This window comes from Pseudonaja textilis, chromosome 16 (genome assembly GCF_049901715.1).
Source record: "Pseudonaja textilis isolate UNSWEBS1 chromosome 16, rPseTex1.2, whole genome shotgun sequence".
NCBI lineage: Eukaryota > Metazoa > Chordata > Lepidosauria > Squamata > Elapidae > Pseudonaja > Pseudonaja textilis.
The window spans coordinates 7892595-7911024 of record NC_142005.1 but is presented as its reverse complement, the minus strand read 5'-3'; the positions used below and the strand labels follow the sequence as shown (position 1 = coordinate 7911024).

Here is an 18430-nt window from a genome sequence, read left to right as displayed (position 1 = left end):
AAGAAAATGAACAGAATAGAATAGAAAATAAATAGAAGAATAGAATAGAATAAATAGAATACTAAATTAAATATTCTGTTAAAAACTTGGATTGGGCTCCTTATATTTTGCCCACGTCCTTTAGGGATCTTGCTCTTGAAAGCTAATATATAAATTTTACGAAAAAATTCAGAACGACAACGAAAACTAAATCCCTCGTCTTATTTTATTTTCTCTATATAGAGATAAGCAAACGGAGCTCAAACACGCGTGCGCAGTAGAGACAAGACCTCTGCCTCCGCATCCTCGCTAGCGATTGAATGGAGGGGCGGGGAAAATTCACCGCCACGCCCTCCCGAGCCACGCCCCTTCCCAGGTACCACGTTCCACGTGGAGGGAAAAACATATATTAACAAAAGCAACTTTCCCACGCGTGGAAAGTAATACAATTAATAACTCCTGCGGGACTAATTCTTATTTCCATAAAAATATTGCTATTGCTTATTCATTTATGTAAGTTTTATAAATTAAATCAATGCATTTGTATAAATGTGATAAATAATAAAGCAAATAGGTAGTCGTTACTTGTTAGAATAAGATTATTATATTATAAATTATATTATTATTATAAGTGCAATATTAATGCAATATCAGGGGTTTTCAATTCAATGTATAGAATGTGAAGGATGTGTGTTTGTGTTTATTTTCATAGTTCATAATGTACACTGAAGATGGTATTTAATTTTGCCACCTTCAGGTCTGGGATCATAATAAAAGATCTATTGATTGTGCCTCAACATTAAGAAAACTAAGATCCTGGCATCCAGCCCTCTCAATTCCCGGCAAATAGATGGGGGGGGGGGGAAATAGAGGTAGTAACAAATTTTATTTTCCTGGGCTCCACTGCAGGTGGGGACTACAGCCAAGAAATTAAAAGACGCTTGCTCCTGGGGAGGAAAGCTATGGCAAATCTAGACAGCATACTAAAAAGCAGAGACATCATCCCCCTACCAACAAAAGGGTGTAGAGTCAAGGCTGTGGTTTTCCCAGTTGCAACGTATGGCTGTGAAAGTTGGACCATTAAGGAAGGCTTGAGCGCCAAAGAATGGAGGTCTTTGAACTCTGGTGTTGGAAGAGACACCAGCGAGTCCCTTGGACTGCATCAGAAAAATAGTGGGCCCCACAGGAATGTTCAATGCTCGTTGTGGGCACCCTCACAAAATGGTGTCCAAGGTGGGCATGACCAGAGCAGAGCATACCAGAAAGGCTAAGCTGTAAAGATGCCTTTTTTTTAATTATCTAAACAGGCTTCTGGGTTTGGCGCTTTGCTCTTCTGCCAGTTACGGCGCCTATACTTTTGGTGTTGATTCATTAAAGAGGATTTGAAGGCATTAAATAAGAATTGGCCACGGTGTTGGCTAATGCTCCGTGACCCCTAGACACAGCCAGGATTTAAAATAATCCATCCACAGACAGACAACTCTTGAAAGGGATCCAGAAAAACGACACCGAAGAGACTATTCCTGTGATGTCTTATGAAATGTTTATTTTTAAGCTTGCGACACTTTGCCTGCAGGAGGGGAAAAAATAAATAAATGAGGTGATCATCTGTACAATAAGTAACATGTTTAGTTTGGGCAAAAATAGCAATTGGAACAACAGCAGCCAAAATTGTAACAGTAGAACAGAACTGTTTAGAGGAATAGCCACAAATATTCAGGGTAGGTTTGTAAATGTGTGGTTACATTGATTTTTTTCCCCCGTTTGTGTGTCCATAAAAGCCTCTTCTTCTACAGGGTCACTAAATTTCCGCTGACCAGAAGAAATGCGTGGAGGTGGCTGCCATTATAGATGACCAAAATTAAAGAAGATTACACAAAATTTAATAACTCCTCCTTCCTTAAGAAGTATCATTGCCACCTTCACAAACCTGTCCTAACACATGTCACTCAACATATTTAATTATCATCGGCTGGATTTACAGAACAGGTTATGCTATAAATATGCCATTTGCAGAACGATTGGGTCCTTAGGCTGGAAGGTCACTTCAAACCAATTCCAAGCTGACTTTAAGGTTGGAGGTGTTTCTTTCCAAAAGAATAGAATTAGAATTAGAATAGAATAGAATAGAATAGAATAGAATAGAATAGAATAGAATAGAAAATAGAATAGAGTAGAATTAGAATAGAATAGAATTAGAATAGAATTAGAATAGAATAGAAAATAGAATAGAGTAGAAAATAGAATATAATTAGAATAGAATAGAATTAGAATAGAATAGAATAGAATAGAATTCAGAATAGAATAGAATAGAATAGAATAGAATAGAATAGAATAGAATTCTTTATTGGCCAAGTGTGATTGGAGACACAAGGAATTTGTCTTTGGTGCAGATGCTCTCAGTGTACATAAAAGAAAAGAGACATTCATCAAGAGTCAAGAATCATAATGAACAACACTTAATAGTCATAGGGTACGATAAGGATAGAATAGAATAGAAGGATATAGGAATAGAATTTAAATAGAATGGGATGGGATGGGATGGGATGGAATAGAACAGAAATAGAAATTAGAATAGAATAGAATAGAATCGAACAGAATAGAATATGGAATGGAATGGAATGGAATAGAATAAGGAACAGAATAGAATAGAATAAGGAACAGAATAGAATAGAATAAGGAATAGAATGGAATGGAATAAGAATAGAATAGAATAGAATAGAATAGAATAGAATAGAATAGAATAGAATAGAATAGAATAGAATAGAATAGAATTCTTTATTGGCCAACTGTGATAGGACACACAAGGAATTTGTCTTGGTGCAAATGCTCTCAGTGTACATAAAAGGAAAGATTTGTGTGTTTTCCAGTGTTGCCAGGTTCTTAACGCTGATCCTCTGCTGCCTGACATGAGTGAGGAAGTAGCGGGAAAGGAAGGAAAAAGGAATGGAAGAAGGGATAGGAGTGAGGAAGTAGAGGGGAAGGAAGGAAAGAAAAGGGGAAGGGAAGAGACGGGTGAGGAAGTAGAGGGAGGAAGGAAGGAAGAAACAAGGAATGGAAGAAGGGACAGGAGTGAGGAAGTAGAGGGGAAGGAAGGAAGGAAAAGGGGAAGGGAAGAGACAGGTGAAAGAAGTAGAGGGAGGAAAGGATGGAAGGAACAAGGCATGGAAGAAGAGACATGAGTGAGGAAGTAGGGAAAGGAAGGAAGGAAAAAGGGAAGGGAAGAGACATGGGTGAGGAAGTAGAGGGAGGAAGGAAGAAAAAAGGAATGGAAGAAGGGATAGGAGTGAGGAAGTAGAGGGGAAGGAAGGAAGGAAAAGGGGAAGGGAAGAGACGGGTGAAGAAGTAGAGGGAGGAAAGGATGGAAGGAACAAGGCATGGAAGAAGACATGAGTGAGGAAGTAGAGGGGGGAGGGAAGGAAAGGAAGGAAGGAAGGGGAAAAAAGGGAAGGCAAAGGAGACGACTGAGGAAGTGCAGCGGAAGGAACGGAGGGCCCAAAGCCAGGAAGACAGGATTGGGAAGGAGAAAAGAAGGGAAGGGAGGAAGACGACGAGGAAGGAAACGCGGCTGCCCCCCACCCCGAGCCAACCAGGACGCTCTCGAAGACGAATCCAGAGCCGGCCTCCACCCCAAGGGACGCCCCCGCCCCCTCCGGGGAGAGAGAGAGAGCAGAGAGGCCACCGAGCGCTCGCCTCCGTCATCGCTTCACTCCGCCTCCCCTCCAGGCTCCGTCCCGCTTCTGTCCCTCCCCGCGCGGGTCCCCAAGGCCGTGGGGAGGGGAGGGAGGGAGGGCTGACCCCCTAGGCGGCGCCTACCTGCCTACCTGCCCACCTGCCCCTGTCGTGCAGGTACCTGGGCAAGATTGGGCTGGCCGGAGGCGGGGGGGTTGGCTGGCTCTCCTCGGAGGGGCTGAGCCCGGGCAGGCCCGGGGGTAGGAAGGGGCTGGTCGTGTGGGGGGCGGTGGTATGAGCCCCTGCCCGTCCCGAGCCCGCCTCGCCTGGCCCTCCAGCCTCGCCCTTCCTGGGCCCGGGCCTTCCAGGCGGGTCGGTGGGAGCGATGCCCCCGCGATGCCAGGGGGGCCTGGGCCGGGCAAGGGCGTTTGAAGGGCCCTCTTGAGCGCCATGGACGTGTCGGCCGCCGCGGAGACCCCGGAGGCTCCGGAGCCCCCCGGCTGCAAGGCACCCCCTCCTCCTCTTCCTCCTCTTCCTCCTCCTCCTCCTCCCTTGCTGGATGGCGAAGCCGGCGGCCGCCTGCCCAGCGACGGCTCCTCGCGGCCGCCTACTCGCAAGGGCTCCGCGGCGGCCAAGGGCGAGATGGCGCCGGCCCGCGTGGCCGAGCAGATCGTGGCCGCCGACCTGGCTTCGGCGGCGGCGGCGGCAGCGGCCGCCTCGTCTTCGGGGAGCCAAGAGGCCGGCGGCACCTTCGTGCAACGCCAACTGGGCGCCCTCCTCCAGCCGGCCGTCAACAAGTTCTCCCTCCGCATGTTCGGCAGCCACAAGGCGGTGGAGATCGAGCAGCAGCGGGTCAAGTCGGCCGGCTTCTGGATCATCCACCCTTACAGCGACTTCAGGTAAAGCGGGGGAAGGACTCCACGGCCCATGTGGCACTCCCGGGGGTGGGGGGTAAAAGACGCTCGCCGGCCTAGTTGGGGTCCCCCCGACTGTTTGTTGGCTGGGCGAAAAGAAACCGGCTGGGCGGCTGTCCGTGGTGCTGAAAGCTCTTCTGGAAGGAATAGAATGGAATCAGGGGGACACAGATCGTCAGAGTTGGAAGGGGCCTTGGAGGTCATCTAGTCCAACCCCCCACCCCCGCCCAAGCGGGAGACCCTGACACCATTTCTGACAGATGGCAGTTCCAAATCTCTTCTTGAAAGCCTCCAGGGATGAAGCTCCCACAACTTCCGAGGGCAACTTCTGTTCCATGGGTTGGTTGCTCTGTCGGAAAGTTTCTCCTTGTTATTAGTTGGAAGGGGTCTTGTAGGTCATCTAGTCCAACCCCCCGCCCAAGCGGGAGACCCTAACACCATTTCAGACAGATGGTAGTCCAAATCTCTTCTTGAAAGCCTCCAGGAATGAAGCTCCCACAACTTCCGAGGGCAACTTCTGTTCCATGGGTTGGTTGCTCTTTCGGAAAGTTTCTCCTTGTTATGAGTTGGAAGGGGTCTTCTAGGTCATCTAGTCCAACCCCCTGCCCAAGCGGGAGACCCTACACCATTTCTGACAGATGGAAGTCCTGTCTCTTCTTGAAAGCCTCCAGGGATGAAGCTCCCACAACTTCCGAGGGCAACTTCTGTTGGTTGTTCTGTCAGAAAGTTTCTTATTATTGATGGGAAGGGGCGTTGGAGGTCTTCTAGTCCAACCCCCCCACCTCAGCCAGAACCCTTGTACCATTTCAGACAAAAGGTTGTCTAAGTTCTTCCAGTGAAAGTCCTTCCACTGGTTAATTGTCCTCACAGTCAGGAAATTTTAATTCCAGGTTGCCTCTCTCCTTGATGAGTTTCCATCCGTTGCTTCTTGTCCTGCCTTCTTTGGTGCTTTGGAGAATAGCTTGACTCCCTCTTCTTTGGGGCAGCTCCTGAGATATTGGAAGACTGCTATCCTGTCACCCATAGTTCTTCTTGTCATTAAATTAGACACCCCCAATTCCTGCAACCGTTCTTCAAACGTTTTAGCCTCCGGTCCCCTAATTCTCTTTGTTGCTCATCTCTGCACTCTTTCTAGCGTCTCAACCTCTTTTGTTTTTTTAAAATTATGGTAACCAAAACTGATGCAATATTCCAAGGGTGGTGTTACCAAGTCTTATAAAGTGGGAGGGTTTTTTTTTTTTTTGTTCTTGGTGTGACCTCCTTACTGAAGGCACTACAATTCCCATGGGTCACACCTCAGGCAAGGCAGAGGAGCCGCCAGACTGGGAATGGCTTGTTTAAAAATAATATGCACTGGAAAATTATCCAGCCTTCTTTCTCCTTTCTGTCGTTAGGCTAGGTGATTGTTGAGCAAGCTGCGCCTTGGTCTAGGGCCTTTCTTGCCATGGTCGTTAAGCGAATAACTGTCATTAAGGGAATCACAGAAAGAAGAGAGGGAAAGAAAGAAAGAGACAGAGAAAACAGGAAGGAAGGAAAAGACAGAGGGAAAGGAAAGGAAGAGAGAAAGAGAGAGAGAGACAGAAGAGGAAGGAAGGAAGGAAGGAAGGAAGGAAGGAAGGAAGGAAGGAAGGAAGGTAGGAAGGAAGGTAGGAAGGAAAAAAGAAAGAAAGAAAGAAAAGATGGGGGAAAGGAAAGGAAGAGAGAAAGAGAAAGAAAGAGAGACAGAACAGGAAGGAAGGAAGGAAAAAAGAAAGAAAGAAAAGACGGGGGAAAGGAAAGGAAGAGAGAAAGAGAAAGAAAGAGAGACAGAACGGGAAGGAAGGAAGGAAGAAAAGAAGGAAGGAAGGAAGGGAGGGAGGGAGGAAGGAAGGAAGGAAGGGTATTTGGATTCATTCTCTTTTTCTACTTTTTAAGATTTTAATTTTGGAATTTCTTAAGGAAGAAGTAAAAGATTAAGCCAGTGGAGGGAGAGAGCGGGAGAGAAAATAAAATAAAAAGGAGAAATACAGAAAAATGTAGTTTGGGGCTTTCCCCATGCAAGCAAAGCCTGAAGCCAGAAATGTTGGAGGTTTAAAAGCCAAATTTGTTCCGTGCCAAATTTGGCACCGGAATGAATACCCGTCTTGTATTTGCAAAACAAATCTGTACTTCTTCACAAACGCACCCAGAACATCTTCGATCTGCCTTCTTGAGGCTCTCGGCGAATCTTGAAAAGCTGGCAGCTCCCATCTCTGCGGCTCCGAGAGCAAAAGACGTACCAACCGACGGACACCTGTTTGAGAACCTGTTCCAGGCCTGGAATCGATCCAGCGCACAGCCGTTCAACTTGGAAATGTGCCAAGGAGGACACATGGTTGTAAATCGACAACTATCTGTTGGCCAAAGGTTTCCAGGCCAGTGGATCACCTTGGAGCCCTCAAAGAATGATCTCTTTGGAAGGAAACCAGGAAAAAAAATATTTCCCCGCAGCGTGAACTGTCTTCCTAGTGCAAAATTTGCGCAAAATTTGGCAGTTTCAGCTCTGAGTTTCTTCCTTTCACTTTCTCTCTCTCTCTCTCTCTCACACACACACACACATGTGCAATAATTCAAATTTCTCCCTCTGCTAACTTATCCTCCAGTCCTCTAATTTTCTTTATTGCTCTTCTCTGCGCTCTTTCCAAAGTCTCAACGTCCTTTTTTTTAATATACCATGGCAACTAAAATTGGATGCAATCTTTGAAGGTCTTACCAAGGCCTTTTTAAATCAAACTGCTTGCAAACTGAAGAGAGAAGGTAACATTGGGTTGGCTTTCACCAAGCGAGGGGAAAATGGACCAGAAACACAATCGCAACAATACAAGAGCGCACAACAGATACAAACTCAATGTAAACCGCTCCAAACTTGATTGCAAAAAGTACGACTTCAGCAACGGAGTAGTCAATACCTAGAATGCACTCCCTGACTCTGTTGTTACATCCTCAAACCCCCCACTCCTTTAACCTCAAACTACCCACTATTGACCTCACCCCATTCCTAAGAGGTCTGTAAGGGGTGTGCATAAGTGCACCATCGTGCCTACCGCCCCTGTCCTATTGTCCCCATTTATTCGTACCTATTTCCTGTATTCTTACTCATGTTTATACTTATACCTATTATCTTGTAAGCGATTGACAAATCAAATAAATTAAATAAAAGGAAGCTTCATCCAGATGAAGCCACGGAAAATATAGATGGGATGCGAGAAGGGTTTTGTTGTCCTATAAGAAGATAAAATATTTGGCTTGGCTCCCGGAATGCTTTGCGCAAATCATTCCATATGTTTCCGGGCTTGTTACGTTGTTCAGGGACAGATGGTTCGGTGGGAATCGGATAGGAGTTTTCGGTCTTTAGGATCCGAGGTGTATGATTAAACCTGGGGATTACATCATGATCTTTATTGGATAATCAACACTCAGCCGGGCCTCGTAAGTAAGCTTTTGAGCCCTTGATGGATGCCTGTGTGAACAACTCAGGAGAGGCCTTTTCACTTCGGCACCGGGGTGGTTTGAGATTTTAAAAAGAGTTGATCCCGTTTTTAATTTCTCTTTGTGTTTTGGGATCTTCATTTTGGTCGCTTTCGCCTTCGTTTTGGGTCAGAGAGCAAAGATGGGGAGGAGGGTGGGAAGCAGGTTTTTTTTTCTTTTTAAACAGATGACAGATCATCAGAGTTGGAAGGGACCTTGTAGGTCATCTAGTCCAACCCGCTGCCCAAGCAGGAGACCCTACAACCATTTCTGACAGATGGGAGTCCAATTGCTTCTTGAAAGTCTCAAGGGACGGCTGGATTATTTTTTTTTCCTGGATTTCCATCTCTTAGAGAGAAAGTAGAAAGTCCATGGTCAAAAGGAAAAAGAAAAGACATAGAAAAGTTGGATATTTGGAATGGATATTTGGAAAGGTTTTGAATGGAGGTGAGGAATCCAGCATCTGGCTGTGTTAAGGTGGATCTCTAGGTTTGTGTGAAGGAAAATAGGAATATGGTATCTCTGAGCCCAGGCAGAGTGCCGTTCCACCCCCCACCCCCCCGCCAAACTGACTAGCTTTTTCCATTTCTCGCAAAAATGCGAGAAACCCCTGGCAGAAAAAGAATTCAAACTTTACAAGAGAGAGAGCTAGAAACGAGTGGTACGTTGGCGAAGAGCTGGAGCTCTCGCCTCACAGTCACGAGGCTGTGAGTTCAATCCTAGATAGAGTCTGATATTTCTCTATCTGCTTGGGGGAGGACGGGGACACTCCGCACTGGCGACAGGAAAGGCGTCTGGCTAGTAAACACTCCGCTCCATTCGGTTGCCTGGATTCCACCTCACAAGGGATTATGGGGTTGTTAAAAGGGGAGGAGGAGGACGAGAGAGCTAGAAATAATGAAACGTGTTCGGCTGAATTTTGCTGAAGATAGCCACACCCTGCATAGATGTCTCTTTCTATCAGTGGTGGGACTCAGAAACTTTTACTACGGGTTCTGTGGGCGTGGCTTAGTGGGCGTGGCTTGGTGGGCGTGGCAGGGTAAGGTTAAAAGGTTAAAATCCCATTCCCCTCCCCACCCCACTAACCTGCTTTCCAGCTCCGTTCTCCTCTGCAGGGCAACCAAAGAAGACCCAACCAATCAGCTGGGACTCGACAGGAGGCAGAGAATAGATGGGGTTGGTGGGGCCAGTCAGAGGTGGCATTGGCCGGTTCTTCAAACTACTCAAAATGTCCGCTACCGGTTCACAAGAACTACTCAAATTTTCCGCTACCGGTTCTGTTGAACCGGTCCAAACCGGCTGAATGACCGCCTCTGCTTTCTATAGCTCCTTTCTGGATGTTGCCACGTGAAAGGCAGCGCGGGGTAGCGGTGAAGGGGTTGGACTAAGAGTTCTCGGCACAAATGAGTCCAGAGAGAACAGCGGGTCCTATCAACAACCACCGTTTATAATAATAATATTAAATCATGGCTAATAGCGAACTTGATTTTGAGGTTCTCTGTTCAGGTGCAGCCGACCGACCGATCCTGCCCGTTTCTTGCCTTCCAGGTTTTACTGGGACTTGATCATGTTGCTGTTGATGGTTGGGAACCTGATCATCCTGCCGGTGGGGATCACCTTTTTCAAGGATGAGAACACGCCGCCTTGGATCGTCTTCAACGTCCTCTCGGATACGTTTTTCCTGGCTGACTTGGTGTTGAACTTCCGTACGGGGATCGTGGTGGAGGATAACACTGAGATCATTTTGGATCCCCATACCATTAAGATGAAGTATCTCAGGAGTTGGTTTCTGGTGGACTTCATTTCTTCCATCCCGGTCGATTACATCTTCCTCATCGTAGACTTGGAGACCCAAGTGGATTCGGAAGTATACAAGACAGCCAGGGCGTTGCGCATCGTCCGTTTCACGAAAATCCTTAGCTTGCTCCGCCTTCTCCGTCTCTCTCGCCTCATCCGTTACATTCACCAGTGGGAAGAGGTAATGAATGCAATAAATAGAAAACATTAGCACTCGCATTAAAAGGTGAGCATTCCTTTTCGGATAGGAAACACGCCGTTGGTCCAGTGATCTATTATGGTTTATCAGTAGGCGTCGGCTCACAACTGAATTTCCCTCACTAAGTAATTAAGGCAGTCATAAAGCAGTTGTAAACCTCATAAGATTCATTTAGTGATGGCAATCTATTGACACCGTTGAGCAAGGATGCTGGGTTGTTCCTTTCTCTTGACTGGCTTCAAAGTCGTTGGGGAAGCCAGTGGGAAATCGCTAATCCTTGTCAACTCACACCATGACAGCCCTAAAACAGTTGTAAACCTCATATGACTGCATCACTTAGGGATGACAATCTATTGCCACCGTTGAGCAAGGATGCTGGGTTGTTCCTTTCTCTTGACTGGCTTCAAAGTTGTTGGGGAAGCCAGTGGGAAATAGTTAATAATCCTAGGCAGTTTGTACCATGACAGCTATAACTTTGAGAACTGTTTTTTAAGGACCACTCACTCAGCACCGTTGTAACTTTAAGCGGTCTATGAGCGAACGGTTGTAATTGGAGGCCTCTCTGTAGTCCGTGTATGGAAAGAACAAGGGGTTGAATCAGCTCACCACGTCCTCTTGGCCTTCCCAGATTTTCCACATGACCTATGACCTGGCCAGTGCTGTAGTCCGGATCTTCAATCTCATCGGAATGATGCTTCTCTTGTGTCACTGGGACGGTTGCTTACAGTTCTTGGTCCCCATGCTGCAAGACTTTCCCGAAGATTGTTGGGTTTCCATCAACCACATGGTGGTAAGTTTCTCCTCCTCCTCCTCCTCCTCCTCCTCCTCCTCCTCCTCCTCCTCCTCCTCCTCCTCCTCCTCCTCCTCCTCCTCCTCTTCCTCCTCCTCTTTCTTTTCTGTCTACGGGACAAAAATGGGCCAGGCTGAGCAGGAGAGAGTCCGATAATTCTGCAAAGCAGATCAGAGAGAGAGAGAGCGGTTTTGAAAAATCAGCTTCACACCGAAAGACGGAGAAGGGCGAGAAAGAAACTCAAGATTTTCTTACCTTGATTCTCTATCATATAGAGAGAGGGGGAAGGAGGGGGAAAAGAGGGAGGGAGAGAGAGAAAGGAAGTGGGAGGGGGAGGGAAGGAGAGAAAGAGGGAGAGAGAGAGGGAAGGAGAGAGAGAGAGGGGGAAGGAGGGAGGGAAGGAGGGGAAAAGAGGGAGGGGAGGGAGAGAGAAAGGAAGTGGGAGGGGAGGGAGGGAGGGAGGGAGGGAGAGAAGGAGGGAGAGACAGGGAAGGAGGGAGAGAGAGAGAGAGAGAGGGAAGGATGGAGGGAAGGAGGGGAAAAGAGGGAGGGAGAGGGAGAGAGAAAGGAAGTGGGAGGGGGAGGGAGAGAAGGAGGGAGGGAGGGAGAGAAGGAGGGAGAGAGAGAGGGAAGGAGGAGGAGGGAGGGAAGGAGGTGAAAAAGAGGGAGGGAGAGAGAAAGGAAGTGGGAGGGGAGGGAGGGAGAGAGAGAGGGAAGGATGGAGGGAAAAAGAGGGAAGGAGGGAGGGAGAAAGAGCGAGAGGGAGGTGGGGAACTACTATATCAGGCTTTCACATTTCTCTTATAATAGAATTGTTATCCCTATAATAACAGAGTTCCATTAGTTCACCTTCTTCAAAGAATTGACTATTTCTACCCAAAGAATAGGGGTTCAAGAGTTTCTGTTTACCCCAAGACGGCATTTTTTTCAAACTTGGACTTCAACTCCCACAGTTCCCCAGTCAGCATCATTGAAGCGGTCTGGACCTCCATTCCTAGACTTCCCCTCCAGCAAAAGGGTTGGGGGGCATTCTAGGAATTTTTGGTTGGGGGATTCTGGAAATTGTGGACATCCACGCCTCTTAAAAGGATCCCGTCTGGGGAATTCTGGGAGTTGAAGTCCACACCGCTTCCAAGTTGCCAAATTTGAAAGACCAGGTTCTGTGGGACAACACTGAAGATCGTTTTTTTAAAAAAAAACCCACTCTTTTTTTTCTCAGAATGACTCTTGGGGAAAGCAATATTCGCACGCTTTGTTCAAAGCGATGAGTCACATGTTGTGTATCGGCTATGGGCAACAGGCACCCGAGGGCATGACCGATGTCTGGCTGACAATGCTGAGCATGATTGTGGGCGCCACCTGCTACGCCATGTTCATCGGCCACGCCACTGCCCTCATCCAGTCGCTGGACTCCTCCCGGCGCCAATACCAGGAGAAGGTGAGAAGATTTACACCCCGTTGTTACTACATCCTGGGGCTTGCTACGCCAGCTTCTTTCCGTTTTTATTTTTATTCGGAAGATCAAAATCCAAAAGAAAAATAAATTAACGGAACAAAACTAGACAAGAATGTAAAAAAAAAAAGTGGATTTCAGAAAGACACAAATATATATTATCTCTCCCTGGTCTAATCAGGTCCAAAATTTATAAGCTTCTACATCCCAATTAAATTGATCATACATAGATACATACATACATATATACATACATACATATATACGAAAGAAAGAATAGTTAACAAATTAAACAACATCAAAGTTAAAGTTCAAAGCATTCTGCTTTCGTAATTTACTTGTATTATTATTGCTGTTGTTATTGTTGTTGTTACTATTTACATTTCTTAGGGCTTAATACATGTTTTCTGGGTATTTTAATTTGCTTAACAATCCGTATCACGTTCTTCATCTCCACCTCTTTTTTTCCCAACCACTGATAAAACAGATTGCAGGCTTGATAATATTCTGTATCATCTTTCTGTTTCATTCTGAATGTCCGTCTGTGTCAACTCGTAAAGCATTCCTGTGCCTGTTTTCGAGTTGCCATAAACAGAGGTGGTGGTGGTGTTTGAAAGAGCAGTAAAGCAGTTTAAAACCAGAAGTACATTCCAACACTTATCTTACAAAGATTGTAGCTAGGCTACCGGACCTTCTGCCCCCCAAAATCCTTTATTGGAGAATGTGATTGATGACACCCAGCCCGAGAACGTGCTTTGTTGGAGAATCTGATTTATGACACACCCAGGTGAGAGGGCGGAAACAGGGTCACAGGTGACTCAATTACCTATGCCAGAGTTGGCTTCATGAAGGACATATTGCTCCTAATAAATCGTCTAGATTCTTTTGAACCTTGGCTTGATTTAATGATTTAATTGGGGCAATCACCGGAATCCTGACAGTCTGTCCATTTCTGCACACTCTGATATCTTCTTCATCTTGTTTGGTGTTTCTTCATTTTTCCGGCTGAATTATTTAACATATTTCTGTTCCTCCGTTTATAGTATAAACAAGTGGAGCAATATATGTCCTTTCATAAGTTACCGGGAGACACGCGTCAACGGATCCACGAATATTACGAACACCGATACCAGGGCAAAATGTTTGATGAAGACAACATCCTGGAGGAATTGAGCGAACCCCTTAAAGAGGTACAAGCCATGGAGGAGAGGCCGTTATGCTGCTTACAACCACTAGAATTACCGCTGCAGAAAGTCCATTTCTGTTCGCTAAGCGAGACCGTCATTCCGCGAGTTTTGGCCCGGGTTAAGACCTTTCTGGTCCCCATTGTTAAGGGAATCCCTGCAGGTTTTTGGTTAGGAGCACAATCGTTAATTGAATCTGGCTTCCCCATTGACCTTGTCGCAAAAGACACCGGGGACACCGTAACCGTCCTAACTATGAGTCCATTTGGGCCGATCCCGTGACCGTAGGGATGTTGCAACGGTCATTAAGTGGAAAGTCATTTTTCTCCACCAATGCCATTGTCATTTCAAATGGCCATTAAATGAACTGTTGTAAGTCGAGGTGAATTTTGGTGGCGTTTATAGCGTCCACTCACTCCTATCGGAAGCCTTTTCTCTTGTCAATTCCTGGTTATCATCATCTTCTTCTTCTTCTTCTTCTTCTTCTTCTCCTCCTCCTTCTCCTTCTCCTTCTCCTCCTTCTCCTTCTCCTCCTTCTCCCTCTCCTTTTTCTTCTTCTCCTTCTTCTTCTCCTTCTCCTTTTTCTTCTCCTTTTTCTTCTCCTTTTTCTTCTTCTTCTTCTTCTTCTTCTTCTTCTTCTTCTTCTCCTCCTCCTTCTCCTTCTTTTTCTCCTCCTCCTCCGAATTCCTTCCCCTCTTCAGGAGATCATCAATTTCAACTGCCGGAATCTGGTGGATAACATGCCCCTCTTCGCCAACGCCGATCCTAACTTCGTGACGGCCATGTTGACCAAGTTGCGCTTCGAGGTTTTCCAGCCGGGGGACTTCATCATCCGAGAGGGAACAGTGGGGAAAAAAATGTATTTCATACAACACGGCGTGGTTAGCATCCTGACTCGGGGCTCTAAGGAAATGAAGCTTTCGGACGGGTCCTATTTTGGGGGTGAGTTTTTCTCGGTAGAGCGGGGGAGGAGATGATGTTTTGAATTGATTCTGTGAGGGTGGGGGCTTCAAAAAGGTTTGGTCCTGGCAAATGTGACATGTTTGTAAGTGTGTGTGTGTGTGTGTGAGAGAGAGAGAGACAGAAGGAGAGAGGAAGAGAGGGAGTGAGAGACAGACAGAGAGAAAGAAAGAGAGGGAGAGAGAAAGAGAGAGAAGGGGAGAGGGAGAGAAAGAGAAGGAGGGAGAGAGAGAAAAAGAGACAGAGGAAGAGAGGGAGGGAGGGGGGAAGAAGAATGAGAGGGGGAGAAGGAGAAAGAGAGAGAGAGAGAGAGAAAGAGAGAGAGAGAAAGAAAGCCAACTGAGTGACTTTGGGTCAATCACCAGGAGACGGTGAGTTCTAGTTCCACTTTAAGCACAAAAGCCAGCTAGGTGAATTTGGGCCAATCATTAGGAGACAGTGAGTTCTAGTTCTGCCTTGGGCATAAAAACCAGCTAGGTGACTTGGGTCAATCATCAGGAGACTGTGATGAGTTCTGGTTCCACTTTAAGGATGAAAGCCAGCTAGGTGACTTTGGACAATGACTAGGAGACAGTGAGTTCTAGTTCTGCCTTGGGCATGAAAGGCACTGGGTGACTTTGGGCCAATCCCCAGGAGATGGTGAGTTGTAATCCTACTTCAAAGCCAGATGGGTGACTTTAGAATAGAATAAGAATAGAATAGAATAGAATAGAATAGAATAAGGAAAAGAATAGAATAGAATAGAATAGAATAGAATAGAATAGAATAGAATAGAACAGAATAGAATAGAATAAGGAAAAGAATAGAATAAGGAAAAGAATAGAATAGAATAGAATAGAATAGAATAGAATAGAATAGAATAGAATAGAATAGAATAGAATAGAATAGAATACCTTTATTGTCATTGCCTTCTACAAATACCATGAAATTTGAAAGCTACCCCAGCACAGCGTCCCAACCACCACATCGCAATCACACTACGGAGTATTTAAAAATTAAAATAATCATTAAAAACCTAGCCTAAGACCTATCTAAAACATATAGTAAGTTAGACCCCCAACCCAACCCAACCCAACCCACAGAATTATCCTTAGGGGAAAAATAGGAGGAGGAAGGAGTATTAGGTACTTTACTGATTTATAAAAACAAGAAAGGTGGGATTAAAAAATATTTTTATAAAAAAAAAAACCCGTTCCTTTTGCAAAAAAAAATAATAGGTCAACGGTTGGTTTTTCTTCCTTTCTGCCCCACCTCCTAATTCGGGGTTTAAGGTTGGGTGGGTGAAGTCGAGGTGAAAGGGGGAGCGGTCCCCGACCTCCTCCTCCTCTTCCTCTCCTCCTTTTGCCCCCGCAGAGATCTGCCTTCTGACCCGGGGCCGGCGCACGGCCAGTGTCCGAGCCAACACCTACTGCCGCCTCTACTCTCTTTCCGTGGACAACTTCAACGAAGTCCTGGAGGAATACCCAATGATGCGGCGAGCCTTTGAAACCGTTGCCATGGACAGGCTGGACCGGATAGGTGAGGGTGGGGATGAAGGGACGAAAGGACTACAAAGCCCATGCGCTGTCTAACCGGGCCCATGGGTCTCCTCACAAAATCGGTGAAGTGCCAACAAATGAAAGCCACTGAAGAAGATCTTGGGGGTCTTCCAATAGATGCTGAAGAGACCTCAGCCCTGAGCTGATCTCACCTGTTGTCTCACCTCCTCCTCCTTCCTCTTCCTCGTCTCCTCCTCTTTCTTCTCTGTCTTTTCCTTCTCCTCCTTCTCCCCCTTCTCCTTCTCTTCCTCCTCCTTCTCCAACCTCATCTCTTTCTTCTGCTCCTTGTTCTCTATCTCCTTCTCCTCTTCTCCTCTACCTCCTTCCTCCTCCTCATCTCCTTTTCCTCATTCTTCCCTGTTATCTCATCTGCGTTTTTTTTGGTCTCCTCCTTGTTCGATCTCCATGTCTTCCTTCTACTCCTGCTCCATCCTCACCTTTTTCGCCTTCTCCTTGTTCCCTGTCTCCCATCTCCTTCTTTTTCTCCTCTTCCTCCTCTTCCTCCTCCTCGCCATGCCAATGTGGCTGACCTCCCTGTCAAGCAATTCTCCAAGTTTTGTCGGCATTTCGGTGTGACCTCTGACCCTTTTTTCCTTCCACCTGCAGGGAAAAAGAATTCCATCCTGTTGCGGAAGAGAGCGGAGCACAGTTCCAGCACGGTCAACAACGAGATCATCCAGCAGATCGTCAAACACGACCAAGACATGGCACACAACATCCAAGACCTCCAGCCCATGACGGCCGGCCGGGAAGTGAGCGGCAAACCGCTGATCTGGGAGCCCCTCGTCCACGTGCCGCTGCAGACTGCCGCCGCCACCACCAGCGTGGCCATCGCGCTGACCCACCAGCAAAGCCTGGCGACACACATCTTCCTTCCCCCTTCGTCCATCTCCAGCCCTCTCTCTCCCGACTCGGCGGCTCTCCTGCGCCATCCCCGCCGCTCCCAACCCAGCCTGGGGGGCTCCCGTCCGTCCTCTGTCAGCTCACCTGCCTCGGGGGCGCAGTCCCACCTGCAGACGCCGGCAGCCGGCTCGCCGTGTTCTCCTGTGGTGCAGTGCGTGTCCCCTTTGGAAAGTACGGTGGGCAAAGTCCTCCCACGGCCTGTTCAAAAGGGGGACGCCATCCCCGGGACGAGCCAGCCTCAGCTGTCCAAAACTCGGGGTACGTCGGTCTCCACGTCTCTCTTGCAGCAGGCCGCCCACAGCGCCTCCATCCCGCCGGGACGAACTCTGCACTACAGCCTGTCTCGGGCCACAGGATCTCACATTTCCCTGTTCCTGCAGCCTCAGCAGATGGTCAAACACCGGAGTTCACAGGGCCTTTCGGTGGGTCGTCTTACGAAGGACGTCCGTCCGCTTTCGGCGTCTCAGCCTTCCTTGCCAAACCGGCTCACCCAACCCTCGGACATGGGCTCTTCCCAGCAGGCACGGAAATCAGCCAGGAACGTCACGTACCGTTCCTCTCCGTCGGTTCCTGGTCTGCTCGGGAAACCCAGCGTGGGAACCACCACTGGTCAGCCTGGTTCCTCCCAGCAAGGCCCTTCGGGGTCCAGCCGGTCCGTGAGTGGGGCCACGACCCCCCAGTCGCCTGCCTCCGTCCCACGACACGGCACTGCCTCTTCCCGTAAGGGTTCCGTAGCGTTCAGTCCTGACGTCAACACAGGGAAACCAAAGCTACCATCTCATATGTGAGACCAGGGTACACCCAGGGTTACCAGCCCCTTCTTGGGCAGGCTTTGGGGGCTGAGCTGGGGGGACGGGGGTCAAGGAAAGAGACACCCAGCGCAATCCCAAGGACAGTGGTCCGGGCCTGACAGAAGTCTGCTGGATTTGGAGGAATTGTTCCTAACGCGGAGATCCGACGAGACTCAACGTTGGTTCCTTCGGAGAGCAAACTCCCTCGGCGGAAGGAAACGCTGACCTGTCCATCGTTGGCTTCGTAACCCTGGCTCGCCAGTGGGTTGCCACCCTTCCGCTACGCGTCAAGGGGAACAGCAAACTCCTTTGCAACCCCCTTCGGAGTCCAGACTCCTGGGAGAAGCCTGAGTCGTGAGGCAAAGATGATCGCCGGTGTGTCCATTTTCAACCGCACCGAAGCGGCCTGTTAACTTTATTAGCGGACACTCCGAAACGAGTGTGTTTTTTTTTCTTCCCGCCCCCTTGCCTTTTTCCTGCCTTTAGGAATATTTTTTTAACAACCGGATAATCGACGTAGTGACCTCTCTTCTGTCCACTCTCCTCGCCTCACACTCCTGCAGTATCCACCTCAAGATGTTTTGTGAGTGTGTGCGTAACGGTAGAAACCCTGGTTCCGCGCCCGGGAGGGAGGGGAAGACGGGTTTCGTTGGCCCTATCCCTAAATGCCACCTTTGCCCATAAGAAGAAAAAAAACAGGCATTGAATTTCCCCAATAGGGCTAGTCCTCGACTTACGACGGATCGTTTTGTGACTAGTCAATG

General features: G+C 47.7%; 1 protein-coding gene and 1 long non-coding RNA gene across 2 annotated transcripts; one reads left to right on the top strand and one right to left on the bottom strand.

The window, feature by feature from the left end:
• Positions 1-3994: 3994 nt before the first annotated feature.
• Positions 3995-17685, top strand: HCN3 (hyperpolarization activated cyclic nucleotide gated potassium channel 3). The gene is made up of 8 exons (XM_026716327.2): positions 3995-4550; positions 9600-10029; positions 10676-10837; positions 12057-12275; positions 13334-13480; positions 14176-14416; positions 15788-15952; positions 16579-17685. Exons 1-8 carry the CDS (start codon positions 4102-4104, stop codon positions 17661-17663), a joined length of 2898 nt encoding a protein of 965 aa, XP_026572112.2. The 5' UTR covers positions 3995-4101; the 3' UTR covers positions 17664-17685.
• Positions 9519-11121, bottom strand: LOC148124574 (uncharacterized). The gene is made up of 3 exons (XR_015739694.1): positions 10957-11121; positions 10654-10875; positions 9519-9999 (listed from the first exon to the last, which is right to left on the bottom strand). It is a non-coding gene; the product is annotated as an uncharacterized LOC148124574 (long non-coding RNA).
• Positions 17686-18430: the final 745 nt, after the last annotated feature.

Coding starts and splice junctions, on each gene's coding strand:
- HCN3 (XM_026716327.2), top strand. CDS start 4,102: ATGGACGTGTCGGCCGCCGCGGAGACCCCGGAGGCTCCGGAGCCCCCC. Junction 10,838..12,056: donor TTTCCATCAACCACATGGTG/GTAAGTTTCTCC, acceptor TTTTTTTCTCAG/AATGACTCTTGGGGAAAGCA. Junction 12,276..13,333: donor GGCGCCAATACCAGGAGAAG/GTGAGAAGATTT, acceptor CTCCGTTTATAG/TATAAACAAGTGGAGCAATA.